Source organism: Bufo gargarizans, chromosome 1 (assembly GCF_014858855.1).
Source record: "Bufo gargarizans isolate SCDJY-AF-19 chromosome 1, ASM1485885v1, whole genome shotgun sequence".
NCBI lineage: Eukaryota > Metazoa > Chordata > Amphibia > Anura > Bufonidae > Bufo > Bufo gargarizans.
Window position 1 is genome coordinate 757,427,787 of NC_058080.1, and position 20,606 is coordinate 757,448,392.

The window sequence follows — 20,606 nt, forward strand, 5'->3', positions numbered from 1 at the left end:
TGGGGTCTCTAGACAGACTCCATTTCCTTTGGTATCTGAGGCAGGTGTCACAGTTCTGGAGGTTTCCACTGAGAAGGCTTTGTTGGATCTTTAATTATCTCCAATGCTTCCCTCTTGTGACTCTGCCTTCATCTTCACCACAGTCACACGTGATCGTCACTGGAAGATTTCATAGCAAACCAGCGCCCGCTACTATGAAGGCAATTATTCAGCAAACACAGATTTAAAATAATCATTAAAAAAACACGCACATCTACTCTACTCCATACGCTAGGACTGAATAAATTAACCCTTTGTTTTATATCTTTGGTAAAAGCTACATTTTACGAGTTCATCTTTTCCACTGTCTGATTGCTGGACGTGACCTGTTTAAAAGTAACGACACCAATGCCCCATGTCCAGAAGAAGGAGAATCTTCATGGAGATAGTTACTGTACAGAGGTAAGTGCACCTGGCTCAGTCTTTGGTATAACAAACTCCAGGTGGGTTGATTTAGAGGTAGGGTGGTTGGAGCAGGTGGTAGACTAAATGCTGTAGGCCATGTTCTTGCATGAGGAACGCTTACCATCTCCAGCGGTATTTGAACGTTGAAGCAGAAACCCAAACGTTTCGCATGATCCTGTGGTATCACTGCTTGACCCTTGCGTCCTCCTGCTCCAAACCTGTCTATTCTGCATAAAGAAGAGTCCTCCTCACCTCCGAAAAAGCCCACCCTTCCTTGGATGAGGATGTGAGATGTGGGTATAAGGGGCTCTGGATGAGGGTCAGCGGGGACTCACGGGGAAGACCTGGGTGGAGTGTGTCCTTGTGATGTGGATGACTGTAGAGGGATTTGTGCTGTAGATGGACTGGAGCGCTCGTTGTTGTTGACGGAGCTTGTGCTTGACCCTGAAGTTGACGTTGCTCTGTGGGCAAATAATACACCTGAGGGTGGAAGAAGAAAACCACTTGTAACACAAAAATGATAGAAATGTCTACCCCGTATAACACAAGACCTTCATTCCTGTTCTATACTACTCCACCATCTCTGGGCGATGATCAACATGGTCAACATTCTAGGTGCTATAGCTCAGTCATACGGGAGAGGGGTCATATGGCCCTGGGGGCTAGGTGACAACCAAATGCATTGCCAAAAAGAAACTTAAGGAACCAGTTGAGGTCAGACATCTACTAAGAGGTTTTTGGAAAGAGGTTTGCATTTACTCTACAATGAAGCCAAGAACCAGTGAGCGTAGGGATCAGTCCTCATCTCTAGGACCTACACTGTCCAGAATTTACCGGGAATCTGATTGTAAGGTCATTTGTAAAGTAAAAATGTAAAACTACAGAAATGGATACTTTGTAAATTGTGGGGGAAAAAACTATTGCAACTTTTTTTAACTGAATTTTTTTTTAAATTTAAAAAATTTTGTAATATAATTTTAACTGGAAAATTATAATTTACAATTTTACCGGAGGACGGTTGGTTTATTTATCCGTTACGTGGGACTGCGTCAATCACAGAAATGGCAGGAGGGGGGACCTCTGTATGGAATATTAACTCCTTATTAGCCACTCATTGCACTGGCTCATCTCCAGCCATCCTGTGCAGGTGATGCTACAGCTCAGTGTCTGGAGGGGGCGGCACAATTCAAGACAATGGAAGTGTTAGCACTCCAGCCTGTGGCTCGCTGACATGCTAGGAGTTGTAGTCTGGAGACCACTGTGTCCTGCAAGACTTCACACGGGTTAAGGAACTCGCTGTCAGCCCATCCACTTCTTGTGTTCATTACAATGGATTTTATAGCGCGCTCCGGCACTCGCTGGAACTTATTGGATTTCCTGAAAGCGACCAGAGAGGCGGCTACTTACCTGCGTACACAACTCCATTTATTTCCATCGACATGTTGATGCTGCTAATGGTGGAGGCAGACAGGTTCATCGCTGTCTCTTGTCTGTCGTCTGGAGGAGAGAAAAACACCGGAGATGTGAGGGAATGGCGGACCTCTGGTGCGTCAGATGATTATCAGATAGGTCGTGTGACTGTGACTTACCTCGGTTGTTGATTTTGATCTTCATGGGCATGTGAGCCGCCATGGCCAGCAGGTTATGCTGTAGCGCGTGCTGCATTAGCCTCTGCTGTTCCTCCGCCATCATCGCCATCTTCTTTTCTGGTGGTTCCCCAGATTCCAGCTTCTCGCGGAGTTGCTCCAGGGCTGCGGCCTGCATGGCTTGTACGGCCTGGGCGGCTGCTGCGTGGTGCCCGGGCAGAGCTACAGGGAAGCTGATTCGGTGAGGGGGTGCAGATGGGTGTAGGCCATCCTCTGGAATGATGGGAGAGATCTATCAGTATGAGCCCGTGCCATGTGTGCGCCAACACCCAGGAGTAGCCGAGATGTAAAGACGACTTGTAGGGGGGCAACAGGATGATGGCCGGGGGGGTAAATGGGCAACAGGACAACTAACCGGGGGACAAAGGGGTGACAGGAGAACCACTAGAGAGACAAGTGGGTAACAAGACGACTACCAGAGGGACAAATGGCCAACAGGACGATTGCCAGAGGGACAAATGGGGGCAATAGGACGATTGCCAGAGGGACAAATGGGGGCAATAGGACGATTGCCAGAGGGACAAATGGGGCAATAGGATGACTGCCGGAGGGGCAAGTGGGCAATATGACTACTACTACGGGATAAAAAGGGCAGCAGGATGACTGCCAGAGGGGTTAAATGGGCAGCAGGATGACTGCCAGAGGGGTTAAATGGGCAGCAGGATGACTGCCAGGGGAATAAATGGACAACAGAACGAATACTAGGGGGTAAATGGGCATTAAGGGAAATGTCAGGATGGAGCGGCACAGCACATTCTTCAGACTGGCACCTACCTTTTTTTATAATCTGACTGATTTGCGCTCCGTTGTGTGTGGTGACTGACAGGGTGGGCATGCTTATTTTTGGGGATGTCAGGACATTTGGGGTCCCCACGGGTGAGTAACTGAAGAGCCCCGAGCCGAAGCCTTGTCTGCGCCCCTCTCTCCTGTTGCTGTCGATGGCGGCCTGCAGCTCTCCGGGGGAGCTGAGACCCCTCTTCTCACATTCGTAGGGATACAGGTACTTCATGTATCTAAGCAGAAGGGAGAAAGAAGAGTCTTATTATCTGTGCCGGGACACACAGGACTACTACCACCAATATCCAACTTTTATTATTGTATAATGAAAATGCAACTTTGTCATAGACTTTGTTTTTCTTCAAAATCAGGAAATGGAGAAAAAAAAACTAAACCTGTGGCTGAAGTCGTCCTGTTCATATGTATCAATGTGGACCATCCTCTGTCCTGATTGCTACACTGTATCAGTGCAGGCCACACATACAAGGTCCAGCCTGTTTGCCTCACAGGATATACTGAGGAGATGTCTGCATCTAAATGACTGGTGATGAACTGTCAGCCTTTGGGCCAAGGGCGACTTACTGTGTTCTCAGTGTGAAGGCTGCACTGGTGATGGACGTGGGGAGGCTCAGGCCCTTGGTGATCTCTCTCCAGATCTTCTTATTGATCACTTCCACCAGTCCGCCCTTCTCCGTCACCAGTCTGTAGAGCGTGTACAGGTCCAGAACTTGCTTTGCCATTATGGGGATTCGATTCACCGGCGTCCCTGAGAAGAAAACAAGATCAGATGTAATGGACGAATATCAGATACAGAGCATCTCCAGCCTGAAAGGCACCTACTATAGAAAATCTGATTAATAGTGCAGAAGAGAGAATCCAGGACCTGCTGCCCACGTGGCGACCAGCCCTGGATACATTGTAACAACCAATCACTTTTCAGCAGCTTCCTGGCAACCGGTCACATGACTCACTGTCTTACTGCTCTAGTAATCAGATTTGTGGAAATCTATCCTGAGTGGCCTCTGAATCCAGTGGGTGACAGCAGCGCGTACAAACCATTTAGACGTTTGGTTGAGCAATGTGACTGTCCCTATGGGAAGGCGGCCATATTTCTTTTCACCCAGCTTTCCAGCAAACAGCCCAATTCCCAACGTGAGGCCTCCTAAGATCACACCGCCAACTGAACAATGGAGGGTTAAGTGTTCGTCATTGAGAAAAGATAATTAGGAGATGAGCGGCGCCCGCATTTATGGACAAAGTTCCGCTGAATCTGTCAAATCTCTCTTTCCCTCTTCTTTTATGTCGTCTGATAATCTCCGAGCGATTCTTGTCTTTGTGGAGTTTTAACGAAGTGTCTGACCTGTAATAATTAACCTGCCGGGATTTATGAGGCGGACGGTCAATACCGAAGCCGGATCTACACGGCCAATGTCTGCGGGGAGATAGGAGAGGACAATACCGGGGCACAACCGCTCCATCACTGGCTGTCTCAACCTTTCTGATGACCTCTGGCGCTGATTGGGGGGGAGCAGACAAACGGTAGGAAACAATGTAATAGGGGCCGAGGGGCAATATGGTCGGCACTGTCTTGTCCATGGGTTCAGATCCACAGCACAATACCATAGTGTGCCCCCTCCCCACATTATTAGGTACCATGGGTGTATCTAAGCATATAACTCATGATACTGCCTGCTGAGCTGTGTATCTAATCCTATCCTGTGTGATACTGCCTGCTGAGCTGTGTATCTTATCCCATCCTGTGTGATACTGTCTGCTGAGCTGTGTATCTAATCCTATCCTGTGTGATACTGTCTGCTGAGCTGTGTATCTAATCCTATCCTGTGTGATACTGTCTGCTGAGCTGTGTATCTAATCCTATCCTGTGTGATACTGTCTGCTGAGCTGTGTATCTTATCCCATCCTGTGTGATACTGTCTGCTGAGCTGTGTATCTAATCCTATCCTGTGTGATACTGTCTGCTGAGCTGTGTATCTAATCCTATCCTGTGTGATACTGTCTGCGGAGCTGTGTATCTAATCCTATCCTGTGTGATACTGTCTGCGGAGCTGTGTATCTAATCCTATCCTGAGTGATACTGTCTGCTGAGCTGTGTATCTAATCCTCTCCTGTGTGATACTCCCTGCTGAGCTGTGTATCTAATCCTATCCTGTGTGATACTGCCTGCTGAGCTGTGTATCTAATCCTCTCCTGTGTGATACTCCCTGCTGAGCTGTGTATCTAATCCTCTCCTGTGTGATACTCCCTGCTGAGCTGTGTATCTAATCCTACTCCTGTGTGATACTGTCTGCTGAGCTGTGTATCTAATCCTATCCTGTGTGATACTGTCTGCTGAGCTGTGTATCTAATCCTATCCTGTGTGATACTGCCTGCTGAGCTGTGTATCTAATCCTCCCTGTGTGATACTGTCTGCTGAGCTGTGTATCTAATCCTCCCTGTGTGATACTGTCTGCTGAGCTGTGTATCTAATCCTCCCTGTGTGATACTGTCTGCTGAGCTGTGTATCTAATCCTATCCTGTGTGATACTGCCTGCTGAGCTGTGTATCTAATCGCTACCTGTGTGATACTGCCTGCTGAGCTGTGTAATCTAATCCTATCCTGTTGATACTGTCTGCTGAGCTGTGTAGCTAATCCTACCCTGTGTGATACTGTCTGCTGAGCTGTGTATCTAATCCTACCCTGTGTGATACTGTCCTGCTGAGCTGTGTATCTAATCCTACCCTGTGTGATACTGCCTGGCTGAGCTGTGTATCTAATCCTACCCTGTGTGATACTGCCTGCTGAGCTGTGTATCTAATCCTTCCTGTGTGATACGTCTCTGAGCTGTGTATCTAATCCTGCCTGTGTGATACTGCCTGCGGAGCTGTGTATCTAATCCTACCCTGTGTGATACTGCCTGCTGAGCTGTGTATCTAATCCTCCCCTGTGTGATACTAGTCTGCCTGAGCTGTGTATCTAATCCTAGCCCTGTGTGATACTGCCTGCTGAGCTGTGTATCTAATCCTATCCTGTGTGATACTGCCTGCTGAGCTGTGTATCTAATCCTATCCCTGTGTGATACTGCCTGCTGAGCTGTGTATCTAATCCCATCCTGTGTGATACTGTCCTGCTGAGCTGTGTATCTAATCCCTATCCTGTGTGATACTGCTGCTGAGCTGTGTATCTAATCCTATCCTGTGTGATACTGTCTGCTGAGCTGTTATCTAATCCTATCCTGTGTGATACTGTCTGCTGAGCTGTGTATCTAATCCTATCCTGTGTGATACTGTCTGCTGAGCTGTGTATCTAATCCTATCCTGTGTGATACTGTCTGCTGAGCTGTGTATCTAATCCTATCCTGTGTGATACTGCCTGCTGAGCTGTGTATCTAATCCTATCCTGTGTGATACTGTCTGCTGAGCTGTGTATCTAATCCTACCTGTGTGATACTGTCTGCTGAGCTGTGTATCTAATCCTATCCTGTGTGATACTGTCTGCTGAGCTGTGTATCTAATCCTATCCTGTGTGATACTGTCCTGCTGAGCTGTGTATCTAATCCTATCCTGTGTGATACTGCTGCTGAGCTGTGTATCTAATCCTATCCTGTGTGATACTGCCTGCTGAGCTGTGTATCTAATCCTATCCTGTGTGATACTGTCTGCTGAGCTGTGTATCTAATCCTATCCTGTGTGATACTGTCTGCTGAGCTGTGTATCTAATCCTATCCTGTGTGATACTGTCCTGCTGAGCTGTGTATCTAATCCTCTCCTGTGTGATACTGCCTGCTGAGCTGTGTATCTAATCCTAGCCTGTGTGATACTGCCTGCTGAGCTGTGTATCTAATCCTATCCTGTGTGATACTGCTGCTGAGCTGTGTATCTAATCCTATCCTGTGTGATACTGCCTGCTGAGCTGTGTATCTAATCCTCTCCTGTGTGATACTGTCTGCTGAGCTGTGTATCTAATCCTATCCGTGTGATACATGTCCTGCTGAGCTGTGTATCTAATCCTCTCCTGTGTGATACTGTCCTGCTGAGCTGTGTATCTAATCCTATCCTGTGTGGTACTGTCTGCTGAGCTGTGTATCTAATCCTATCATGTGTGATACTGTCTGCTGAGCTGTGTATCTAATCCTATCATGTGTGATACAGTCTGCTGAGCTGTGTATCTAATCCTATCCTGTGTGATACTGTCTGCTGAGCTGCGTATCTAATCCTACCCTGTGTGATACTGTCTGCTGAGCTGTGTATCTAATCCTCTCCTGTGTGATACTCCCTGCTGAGCTGTGTATCTAATCCTCTCCTGTGTGATACTGTCTGCTGAGCTGTGTATCTAATCCTATCCTGTGTGATACTGTCTGCTGAGCTGTGTATCTAATCCTATCCTGTGTGATACTGCCTGCTGAGCTGTGTATCTAATCCTATCCTGTGTGATACTGCCTGCTGAGCTGTCCAGGCCTCGTCTGTGGTCACTGGGGGCCCGGGGCGAGGAGCTGCAGACACGGCACAAGCAGAAGATCCGTCACAATTACACCAGTCTGACCACAATCCGCTAACACTTCCCAGAACACTGGATTTTGGCGGCTATGCTTCCCCTGTGGGGGCGTGTCCTGTCAGCGAGACCTCCGATAATGGAACGTGGCGGCGAGCTCTGCGGTGTAACGTGGGACTCGTGGGATACCGAGTCTACTCCGCTGCTTCTCAGTGATGTCTGCTCCTGGGAAAGCTGGGCCACAGCTCCCATAGCACTCACCACCCAGCTTTCCCGATACCCTGAGCAATGATTCAGTGGTGCGGGAAAGCTGGATGATACGGCGGCGGCGGCGACCACTGCAGGAGCCTTAGCGGCGCCACATTCTGGTGAACATGAAATCCAATCGTATCCGCAGGAAACTGCGCCACAAAGATCGCCAGTCAGGACGTAATCTGCAAACTAACTCCAGCGAAAGTCGGAGTGGAGTCCGTGAACGCTGGCGTCCCCCCCCCCCCCCAGTAAAATCCGGTAAAGATTACATTGTACTCGCCGCCCCTCCCCCGCTCATCCATATATTGATTTCCATTGTGGATGTGATTTATAGACGGCGACTTGGTGAGAGGAAGAAAACGAAGCGCGCTCTGCGATACAGTAAAGATTGCGAGCGGCAGGAGGAGGATGACGGTATCCGAGTATTGATAAGGCATCCATCGCCGTCCCGCGCCGGTCACATGATGGATGCGCTCCTTCCATATCAAGTTTATCTCCGCTCGCTTCGCTCCGGACGCCACCTTACGCAGTAATAAAGAAGATGGCGGCGAGAAAACAGCGACAATAATACCGCGTATTCTCAATACCCGGGGCCAACCACTTCAGACTCTCCGTACAGCCCTCGTATTACGTAGATCTGATGGTTGCGGTCCAGGGCGAGGGGGGGATCAGTAAAATCCGAAAAGTGTCCGCCCACCCGGAACATGTGCAATAAAGGAGATTAGAAAGGGGCGGGGCTGTGACAACCTCCAGTCCGTCTTTATGATGTAAGTACTGGTTGTCGTGAACGCCCCGTTTGACCGATGCGAACTGTGGATGGAGTTCCCCTTTAAGTTTCTCAGCACCGCTCCGTGCCACGGGGTTGTCAGTCAGCGATCACGGGGCGATTCACGGGCGCTCGGGGTCCCACTTTACAATGCGCCCTTTCTGTACCCATTAGATCCTAACACGATTACATCCCGTGACCCCTGGCCCGGCCATTGTGCGGCCTTGTTGTGGGTGACCCCGGCGGGCGCTGGGTGCCGGCTGAAGATGGATTGAGGGGCATCTCTATGAGGAGGTGCAGACAATGGGAGCTGTCTAATGGAGAGCGATGGGGCCCCGCACCCCCCACAAATCTTCACAAAGCCCCCATTATAGTAGGCGGCCATTGTCTGCTCAGACTGATTAATGGAGGGGCTCAATAAACACCGGACCCCCGGAGGATGAGCGTGTGCTGGCCTGATATGTCTCACAGCTGAGGGGTTGTTACATTTGTATCTAGTCTGGACAATCCTGGACTTCACACTGACACACTGTAACAAACCACCAGGGCAGGAGAGAGCTGTATTCCCATGGAGCGCTGCCAATAAGTCTCTAATAAAGGGCTTGTCTCCCGGCACCGTTCACTGACAGCAATCAAGTCTTCAAAACGAGCGGCAGAAGTGTCTGCACACAATCTGCATCCATTCAAGTTCTGTCCTGAATGAGGCCTCCTGCACACGGCCGTATGGCTTTTTCAGGATTTTGCGGTCCGCAAAAAACGGATCCGCAAAAAATACGGATGTCCGTGTGCATTCCGTTTTTTTTTGCGGAACGGAACAGCTGCCCCTGTTATAACAGTACTATCCTGGTCCGTTATGCGGACAATAAGGGTCCATTCACACGTCCGCAATTCTCTTCCGCATTTTGCGGACCCATTCATTTCTATGCTGCCCGGATACGGAATTGCGGACAAGATTAGGCATTTTCTATTAAGTGCCGGCGATGTGCGGTCCACAAAATTGCCGGTGTCCGTGTTTTGTAGATCCGCAAAACACTTACGGACGTGTGAATGGACCCTAATAGGACATGTTCTATCTTTGAACGGAAGGCATACAGAGTACCTTCCGTTTTTTTTGCGGATCCTTCGAAATGAATGGTTCCGTATACGGTCTGCAAAAAGGAACGTAAACGGAAAAAATAACGTTCGTGTGCAAGAGGCCTTAGGCGCGGTTGAGCTGCGGACAAGCTGTTTCTCCGCTTCATCGTCCACGGTCATAGAGACCCAATAAGAGCAGCAGACGAGGGGGGACTGATGAGGCGATAGAGTGCTAGCTCTTGTGACGGTAAGGCCTCCTCATCTATAACCATTAGAGGAGGTCGGTGGAATGGCGGCGCTGCTGGCGGAGCCCATTGCTCACGGTGCCTAATACCGCTGTCCGGCTGACGAATTGCGAAGACGGTAATTGGACGGGCAACCGCCGGAACTGCCGCTCAAACATTCATTACGGTGACAGCTGCGCACGGAGGGGGGTGACCGCCAGCTCATGACGTGACGTTGATATGTCTATCTGTCCAGACCCAACGGAAAACTGACGTCCTGCAACTTTCTAACGGACTTGTATCCGGGCTTGCTGTCAGTGAATGAGAACACCAGCCCACTGATACATTGTAACAAACATTGCTACATTTGTAACAATTCACACCTTTGTGTTGCTGACGGTCTACACTGGATCTTATGGATGTAAACAAACATTCACTGGCAGCAAGCAGAGATCTTGAAAATAGTGGCAAACTTTTCAATCAGCTGCTTTCCTTAACAATCGAGGGACCCCCAACATCTGGAGGCTTTGGCAGGCGGTGTCCACGCTAGAGCGCCCCCCCGTGGAGATTGCGGGGTGCAAGCTGCTGTCCTCTGCTATCAGCCACGTGTAATGTGACCACAGCACATCTGGGCGGGGGGTGAATACTTCTGCACGGCTGCCGCCGGCATCGCGTGTCCCGTGTGACGTTTTATAAGCGGCTTCTGCTCACAAAGTGTCCGATTCCGGATTATTACAGGAAGAGCAGTCATTAATCAATGCCTCTTATGCTGCAGACTATCGCTCCTGACTCATCTCCGTCCCCCTCCCCCACAGATCACAACCACAGCATTCATTTTGCATCCACATCACAAAGCTCTGCCTGTGTGTCAGTCTGCACTGTAGTTCTGGCATTCTATTCATGAACGCAGCTCTGAATCAGTTCCGACCACTGAATGCGGCCGTAACGCGTGCGGCATGTTCGCCACTGACAGAATGGGCTATGCTCGGGGGGTCCTTCATGGGTTGATTTTATAACTCTGTAGCTTTATGAATAGAATGCCAGAAGCACAGTGCAGACTGACACACAGGCAGAGCTGTTATGATGCAGATTAAATGCTGTGGTTGTGCTCGGAGGGGGACGCAGTGTAGGGTATAGCTTTGTAGGGGGTGCACATGTGGGTGAGCCCTAATACATCCCATGTGATGCATACAATGGCCCCTTCCTGGCGCGCGCCCCCGTGTGGAGAATGTGGGCACAACTGCCCTCGCCCCAGTGAAACCGATCCACCCCCATGGAGGACGTCCGGGCCCTTGTCAGGCTGTGATTAATGAGGCTGGGGGCCGGGGGTCAGGGCCCCGGCTGCTGACCTTTCCCCCTATCAGTCTGCTATAGGGGCCGCTGCAGCTACTGGGGGCCCGAGAGCCAAAGATCCTATTACCGGCCCCCCACGTGTGACTACAGGCCTGACTACTGAGACTGTATCACACAGGGTGGGATGAGATACACAGCTCAGCAGGGAGTATCACACAGGGTGGGATGAGATACACAGCTCAGCAGACAGTATCACACAGGGTGGGATGAGATACACAGCTCAGCAGACAGTATCACATAGGATTAGATACACAGCTCAGCAGACAGTATCACACAGGATAGGATTAGATACACAGCTCAGCAGGCAGTATCACACAGGAGAGGATTAGATACACAGCTCAGCAGGCAGTATCACACAGGATAGGATGAGATACACAGCTCAGCAGGCAGTATCACACAGGATGGGATTAGATACACAGCTCAGCAGACAGTATCACACAGGATAGGATTAGATACACAGCTCAGCAGACAGTATCACACAGGATAGGATTAGATACACAGCTCAGCAGACAGTATCACACAGGATAGGATTAGATACACAGCTCAGCAGACAGTATCACACAGGATAGGATTAGATACACAGCTCAGCAGACAGTATCACACAGGATAGGATGAGATACACAGCTCAGCAGACAGTATCACACAGGATAGGATGAGATACACAGCTCAGCAGACAGTATCACACAGGATAGGATTAGATACACAGCTCAGCAGACAGTATCACACAGGTGGATTAGATACACAGCTCAGCAGACAGCATCACACAGGATAGGATTAGATACTCAGCTCAGCAGACAGTATCACACAGGATAGGATTAGATACAAGCTCAGCAGACTGTATCACACAGGATAGGATTAGATACACAGCTCAGCAGACAGTATCACACAGGATAGGATTAGATACACAGCTCAGCAGACAGTATCACACAGGATAGGATTAGATACACAGCTCAGCAGACAGTATCACACAGGATAGGATTAGATACACAGCTCAGCAGACAGTATCACACAGGGATAGGATTAGATACACAGCTCAGCAGACAGTATCACACAGGATAGGATTAGATACACAGCTCAGCAGACAGTATCACACAGGATAGGATTAGATACACAGCTCAGCAGACAGTATCACACAGGATAGGATTAGATACACAGCTCAGCAGACAGTATCACACAGGAGAGGATTAGATACACAGCTCAGCAGACAGTATCACACAGGATAGGATTAGATACACAGCTCAGCAGACAGTATCACACAGGATAGGATTAGATACACAGCTCAGCAGACAGTATCACACGGGATAGGATTAGATACACAGCTCAGCAGACGTATCACACAGGATAGGATTAGATACACAGCTCAGCAGACAGTATCACACAGGATAGGATTAGATACACAGCTCAGCAGACAGTATCACACAGGATAGGATTAGATACACAGCTCAGCAGACAGTATCACACGGATAGGATTAGATACACAGCTCAGCAGACAGTATCACACAGGATAGGATTAGATACACAGCTCAGCAGACAGTATCACACAGGATAGGATTAGATACACAGCTCAGCAGACAGTATCACACAGGATAGGATTAGATACACAGCTCAGCAGACAGTATCACACAGGATAGGATTAGATACACAGCTCAGCAGACTGTATCACACAGGATAGGATTAGATACACAGCTCAGCAGACAGTATCACACAGGATAGGATTAGATACACAGCTCAGCAGACAGTATCACACAGGATAGGATTAGATACACAGCTCAGCAGACAGTATCACACAGGATAGGATTAGATACACAGCTCAGCAGACAGTATCACACAGGATAGGATTAGATACACAGCTCAGCAGACAGTATCACACAGGATAGGATTAGATACACAGCTCAGCAGACAGTATCACACAGGAGAGGATTAGATACACAGCTCAGCAGACAGTATCACACAGGATAGGATTAGATAAACAGCTCAGCAGACAGTATCACACAGGATAGGATTAGATACACAGCTCAGCAGACAGTATCACACAGGATAGGATTAGATACACAGCTCAGCAGACAGTATCACACAGGATAGGATTAGATACACAGCTCAGCAGACAGTATCACACAGGATAGGATTAGATACACAGCTCAGCAGACAGTATCACACAGGATAGGATTAGATACACAGCTCAGCAGACAGTATCACACAGGATAGGATTAGATACACAGCTCAGCAGACAGTATCACACAGGATAATCCGGATAGGATTATATACACAGCTCAGCAGACAGTATCACACAGGATAGGATTAGATACACAGCTCAGCAGACAGTATCACACAGGATAGGATTAGATACACAGCTCAGCAGACAGTATCACACAGGGATAGGATTAGATACACAGCTCAGCAGACAGTATCACACAGGATAGGATTAGATACACAGCTCAGCAGACAGTATCACACAGGATAGGATTAGATACACAGCTCAGCAGACAGTATCACACAGGATAGGATTAGATACACAGCTCAGCAGACAGTATCACACAGGAGAGGATTAGATACACAGCTCAGCAGACAGTATCACACAGGATAAGATTAGATACACAGCTCAGCAGACAGTATCACACAGGATAGGATTAGATACACAGCTCAGCAGACAGTATCACACAGGATAGGATTAGATACACAGCTCAGCAGACGTATCACACAGGATAGGAATTAGATACACAGGCTCAGCAGACAGTATCACACAGGAGAGGATTAGATACACAGCTCCGCAGACAGTATCACACAGGATAGGATTAGATACAGCAGCTCAGCAGACAGTATCACACAGGATAGGATTAGATACACGGCTCAGCAGACAGTATCACACAGGAGAGGATTAGATACACAGCTCAGCAGACAGTATCACACAGGATAGGATTAGATACACAGCTCAGCAGACAGTATCACACATGATAGGATTAGATACACAGCTCAGCAAGACAGTATCACACAGGATAGGATTAGATACACAGCTCAGCAGACAGTATCACACAGGATAGGATTAGATACACAGCTCAGCAGACAGTATCACACAGGATAGGATTAGATACACAGCTCAGCAGACAGTATCACACATGATAGGATTAGATACACAGCTCAGCAGACGGTATCACACAGGATCGATACCTCCGGCTATCACCAGGATACACAGCTCAGCAGACAGTATCACACAGGATAGGATTAGATACACAGCTCAGCAGACAGTATCACACAGGATAGGATTAGATACACAGCTCAGCAAGACAGTATCACACATGATAGGATTAGATACACAGCTCAGCAGACAGTATCACACAGGATAGGATTAGATACACAGCTCAGCAGACAGTATCACACAGGATAGGATTAGATACACAGCTCAGCAGACAGTATCACACAGGATAGGATTAGATACACAGCTCAGCAGACAGTATCACACAGGATAGGATTAGATACACAGCTCAGCAGACAGTATCACACAGGATAGGATTAGATACACAGCTCAGCAGACAGTATCACACAGGATAGGATTAGATACACAGCTCAGCAGACAGTATCACACAGGATAGGATTAGATACACAGCTCAGCAGACAGTATCACACAGGATAGGATTAGATACACAGCTCAGCAGACAGTATCACACAGGATAGGATTAGATACACAGCTCAGCAGACAGTATCACACAGGATAGGATTAGATACACAGCTCAGCAGGACAGTATCACACAGGATAGGATTAGATACACAGCTCAGCAGACATGTATCACACAGGATAGGATTAGATACACAGCTCAGCAGGCAGTATCACACAGGATAGGATTAGATACACAGCTCAGCAGACTGTATCACACAGGATAGGATTAGATACACAGCTCAGCAGACGTATCACACAGGATAGGATTAGATACACAGCTCAGCAGGACAGTATCACACAGGATAGGATTAGATACACAGCTCAGCAGACAGTATCACACAGGATAGGATTAGATACACAGCTCAGCAGACAGTATCACACAGGATAGGATTAGATACACAGCTCAGCAGACGTATCACACAGGATAGGATTAGATACACAGCTCAGCAGACAGTATCACACAGGATAGGATTAGATACACAGCTCAGCAGACAGTATCACACAGGATAGGATTAGATACACAGCTCAGCAGACAGTATCACACAGGATAGGATTAGATACACAGCTCAGCAGCAGTACACACAGATAGGATTAGATACACAGCTCAGCAGGACAGTATCACACAGGATAGGATTAGATACACAGCTCAGCAGGACAGTAATCACACAGGATAGGAATTAGATACACAGCTCAGCAGGAGTAGCACACAGGATAGGATTAGATACACAGCTCAGCATACGTATCACACAGGATAGGATTAGATACACAGCTCAGCAGACAGTATCACACAGGATAGGATAGATACACAGCTCAGCCAGTATCACACAGGATAGGATTAGATACACAGCTCAGCAGACCGTATACACAGGATAGGAATTAGATACACAGCTCAGCAGACAGTATCACACAGGATAGGATTAGATACACAGCCTCAGCAGACCTGTATCACACAGGACAGGATTAGATACACCGCTCAGCAGGAGTATCACACGGATAGGATTAGAACACAGCTCAGCAGACACACAGGATAGGATTAGATACACAGTCAGCAGCAGTATCACACAGGATAGGATTAGATACACAGCTCAGCAGACAGTTATCACACTGGCTAGGATTAGATACCACAGCTCAGCAGACAGTATCACACAGGATAGGATTAGATACACAGCTCAGCAGACAGTATCACACCTGACAGGCTTAGATACGCAGACTCAGCGCTGAGCGTCCTCTGTTCTTCTATAATCTTCACTTTCTGTGACTTGTGGTTCATTTACAGGAAAAAAGAATCAATGAATCTGAGTGAAGAAATCCCAGGAGTTCGGGACCACTACCCCCATCATCCTGTGAATATGAAGGGCGGCTCCCGGAAGGTGAGGCAGCTGGTGGATGTTACTGACAGGTCAGATGTAGACTATGGGGTATCACGGTCCTGGCCCACCAGGTACCAGGCTGGTGTTATGTGTAGGAGCTGAGGTAGGTGATGGTTCTGATCCAGTTCTATCTCTAGATGCTGGGCTGGATGTGGTTCATGTGTAGGTGCTGGGAAGTGTCATTGTCCTGATCCAGCTCTGCTCTATCACCAGGTACCAGGCTGTAGGTGCTGGGGCTATCTGGTTCTGATCCAGCCCTGGTCTATCATCTGGTACCAAGCTGTAGGTGCTGGGGCTATCTGGTTCTGATCCAGCCCTGGTCTATCACCAGGTACCAGGCTGTAGGTGCTGGGGCTATCTGGTTCTGATCCAGCCCTGGTCTATCATCTGGTACCAAGCTGTAGGTGCTGGGGTGTTTCTGGTTCTGATCCAGCCATGGTCTACCACCATACACCAAGCTGTAGGTGCTGGGGTGTTTCTGGTTCTGATCCAGTTCTGGTCTATCACCAGGTACAAGACTGTACATTGTAGGGAGTATTGTGGTTCTGATCCAGCCCTGGTCTGTCATCTGGTACCAGGGTGAAGGTGCTGGGGTGTATCTGGTTCTGATCCAGGCCTGGTCTACCACCATGTACCAGGCTGTAGGTGCTGTAGTGGGTCTGGCGGTTCTGATATCAGCCCCTGGACCGCCAGGTGTTCAGATCCACGTGGCAGTGGCTGATCTGCGCGCCATCTGTTCACAATGCGGTGTCTGTTGTTATACGGCACCCCGGGGGTTACAGGAATGTATGGCTGCCCATCCCGGATCATGGAGATGAGCTCAGCACCGGACACTCAGCGCTAACAGTCATTTTACAGCCGCCATCTTCCCAGAACTGCAAGCAGGAAGCGACCGCAGACACCAGGGTGGATCCAGGGACGGACCATCAACCCTTTCACTGCTGAACGAATGGCCCATTAGGCCTCATTCACACCTCAGAGATTTCCATCGGTGATTGTGAGCCACAACCAGGAGCGGATCCGCCACAGAGAGACGTGTAAAAAAACATCTGCTCCTCTTCTGTGTTTTGGTCCCTCTTCTGCTCTGGGAGAACAATCACTGACCAAATACTGACCACATACTGACCATACTGCCGCGTGAGCTTGACCTGAATGTGCTAACAATAGGAGGGAGGGAGGAGGTCACTGAGAATGGACGCTGATTTGCTCCGCACGAGGCTTTTCTAATCTGTAGTAGGTCAGTTCTGGTTTGGATTTGTCATGAGTTTTCACTAGTAATGGCAGAGAGGGCAGTGGTGGACGTAGTGATGGCAGAGGTGGACGTAGTGATGGCAGAGGTGGACGTAGTGATGGCAGAGAGGGCAGTGGTGGACGTAGTGATGGCAGAGAGGGCAGTGGTGGACGTAGTGATGGCAGAGAGGGCAGTGGTGGAAGTAGTGATGGCAGAGAGGGCAGTGGTGGAAGTAGTGATGGCAGAGAGGGCAGTGGTGGAAGTAGTGATGGCAGAGAGGGCAGTGGTGGACGTAGTGATGGCAGAGAGGGCAGTGGTGGACGTAGTGATGGCAGAGGTGGACGTAGTGATGGCAGTGGTGGACGTAGTGATGGCAGAGAGGGCAGTGGTGGACGTAGTGATGGCAGAGAGGGCAGTGGTGGACGTAGTGATGGGAGAGAGGGCAGTGGTGGAAGTAGTGATGGCAGAGAGGGCGGTGGTGGAAGTAGTGATGGCAGAGAGGGCAGTGGTGGAAGTAGTGATGGCAGGGAGGGCAGTGGTGGACGTAGTGATGGCAGAGAGGGCAGTGGTGGACGTAGTGATGGCAGAGAGGGCAGTGGTGGAAGTAGTGATGGCAGAGAGGGCAGTGGTGGAAGTAGTGATGGCAGAGAGGGCAGTGATGGAAGTAGTGATGGCAGAGAGGGCAGTGGTGGAAGTAGTGATGGCAGAGAGGGCAGTGGTGGACGTAGTGATGGCAGAGAGGGCAGTGGTGGACGTAGTGATGGCAGAGAGGGCAGTGGTGGAAGTAGTGATGGCAGAGAGGGCAGTGGTGGAAGTAGTGATGGCAGAGAGGGCAGTGGTGGAAGTAGTGATGGCAGAGAGGACAGTGGTGGAAGTAGTGATGTCAGAGAGGGCAGTGATGGAAGTAGTAATGGCAGAGAGGGCAGTGGTGGAAGTAGTGATGGCAGAGAGGGCAGAGGTGGAAGTAGTGATGGCAGAGAGGGCAGTGGTGGACGTAGTGATGGCAGAGAGGGCAGTGGTGGAAGTAGTGATGTCAGAGAGGGCAGTGATGGAAGTAGTAATGGCAGAGAGGGCAGTGGTGGAAGTAGTGATGGCAGAGAGGGCAGTGGTGGACGTAGTGATGGCAGAGAGGGCAGTGGTGGACGTAGTGATGGCAGAGAGGGCAGTGGTGGACGTAGTGATGGCAGAGAGGGCAGTGGTGGAAGTAGTGATGGCAGAGAGGGCAGAGGTGGACGTAGTGATGGCAGTGGTGGAAGTAGTGATGGCAGAGAGGGCAGTGGTGGACGTAGTGATGGCAGAGAGGGCAGTGGTGGAAGTAGTGATGGCAGAGAGGGCAGTGGTGGAAGTAGTGATGGCAGAGAGGGCAGTGGTGGAAGTAGTGATGGCAGAGAGGGCAGTGGTGGAAGTAGTGATGGCAGAGAGGGCAGTGGTGGAAGTAGTGATGGCAGAGAGGGCAGCGGTGGAAGTAGTGATGGCAGAGAGGGCAGTGGTGGAAGTAGTGATGGCAGAGAGGGCAGTGGTGGAAGTAATGATGGCAGAGAGGGCAGTGGTGGAAGTAGGGTATGGCAGAGAGGGCAGTGGTGGAAGTAGTGATGTCAGAGAGGGAAGTGGTGAAAGTAGTGATGTCAGAGAGGGCAGTGGTGGGAGTAGTGATGGCAGAGAGAGCAGTGGTGGACATTCTGGTGGCAGAGAATGCAGTGGTGGACATATTGATGGCAGAGAGGGCAGTGGTGGAAGTAGTGATGGCAGAGAGGGCAGTGGTGGAAGTATTAATGGCATAGAGGGCAGTGGTGGAAGTAGTGATGGCAGAGAGGGCAGTGGTGGAAGTAGTGATGGCAGAGAGGGCAGTGGTGGGTGTAGTGATGACAGAGAGGGCAGTGGTGGAAGTAGTGATGGCAGAGAGGGCAGTGGTGGACGTAGTGATGGCAGAGAGGGCAGTGGTGGAAGTAGTGATGGCAGAGAGGGCAGTGGTGGAAGTAGTGATGGCAGAGAGGGCAGTGGTGGAAGTAGTGATGGCATAGAGGGCAGTAGTGGAAGTAGTGATGGCAGAGAGGGCAGTGGTGGAAGTAGTGATGGCAGAGAGGGCAGTGGTTGAAGTAGTGATGGCAGAGAGGGCAGTGATGGAAGTAGTGATGGCAGAGAGAGAGAGCAGTGGTGGAAGTAGTGATGGCAGAGAGGGCAATTGTGAAATTTGTAATGGCAGAGAGGGCAATGGTGGACATATTGATGGCAGAGAGGGCAGTGGTGGAAGTAGCGATGGCAGAGAAAGCAATGGTGGAAGTAGTGATGGCAGACAGGGCAATGGTGGACATATTGATGGCAGAGAGGGCAGTGGTGGAAGTAGCGATGGCAGAGAAAGCAATGGTGGAAGTAGTGATGGCAGACAGGGCAGTGGTGGAAGTAGTGATGGTAGAGAGAGCAGTGGTGGATGTAGTGATGGCAGAGAGCGCAGTGGTGGAAGTAGTAATGGCAGAGAGGGCAATGGTGGACATATTGATGGCAGAGAGGGCAATGATGGAAGTAGTGATGACAGAGAGGGCAGTGGTGGAAGTAGTAATGGCAGAGAGGACAGTGGTGGAAGTAGTAATGGCAGAGAGGACAGTAGTGGAAGTAGTAATGGCAGAGAGGACAGTGGTGGAAATAGTGATGGCAGAGAGGGCAGTGGTGGAAGTAGTGATGGCAGAGAGGGCAGTGGTGGAAGTAGTGATGGCAGAGAGGGCAGTGGTGGAAGTAGTGATGGCAGAGAGGGCAGTGGTGGAAGTAGTTATGGCAGAGAGGGCAGTGGTGGAAGTAGTGATGGCAGAGAGGGCAGTGGTGGAAGTAGTGATGGCAGAGAGGGCAGTGGTGGAAGTAGTGATGGCAGAGAGGGCAGTGGTGGAAGTAGTGATGGCAGAGAGGACAGTGGTGGAAATAGTGATGGCAGAGAGGGCAATGGTGGAAGTAGTGATGGCAGAGAGGGCAGTGGTGGAAGTAGTGATGGCAGAGAGGGCAGTGGTGGAAGTAGTGATGGCAGAGAGGGCAATGGTGGAAGTAGTGATGGCAGAGAGGGCAGTGGTGGAAGTAGTGATGGCAGAGAGGGCAGTGGTGGAAGTAGTGATGGCAGAGAGGGCAGTGGTGGACGTAGTGATGGCAAAGAGTGCATTGGTGGAAGTAGTGAAGGCAGAAAGGGCAGTGATGGATGTAGTGATGGTAGAGAGGAAGTAGTAATGGCAGAGAGGGCAATGGTGGACATATTGATGGCAGAGAGGGCAGTGGTGGAAGTAGTGATGGCAGAGAGGGCAGTGGTGGAAGTAGTGATGGCAGAGAGGGCAGTGGTGGAAGTAGTGAT

At 49.7% G+C, this 20,606-nt stretch overlaps 1 protein-coding gene across 1 annotated transcript in view; it reads right to left on the minus strand.

Moving 5' to 3' along the window:
• Window positions 1-592: 592 nt before the first annotated feature.
• Window positions 593-20,606, minus strand: part of LOC122938268 (AT-rich interactive domain-containing protein 3A-like) — a 204,959-nt gene continuing 184,945 nt past the window's right edge. Inside the window, exons 4-8 of the mRNA XM_044293670.1 lie at window positions 3,450-3,633; window positions 2,865-3,103; window positions 2,034-2,303; window positions 1,852-1,941; window positions 593-924 (exon numbers count right to left, since the gene is read on the minus strand). Of these exons, the coding sequence (XP_044149605.1) occupies window positions 776-924; window positions 1,852-1,941; window positions 2,034-2,303; window positions 2,865-3,103; window positions 3,450-3,633 (932 nt within the window). The 3' untranslated portion in view covers window positions 593-775. The remainder of the gene's footprint in view (window positions 925-1,851; window positions 1,942-2,033; window positions 2,304-2,864; window positions 3,104-3,449; window positions 3,634-20,606) is intronic.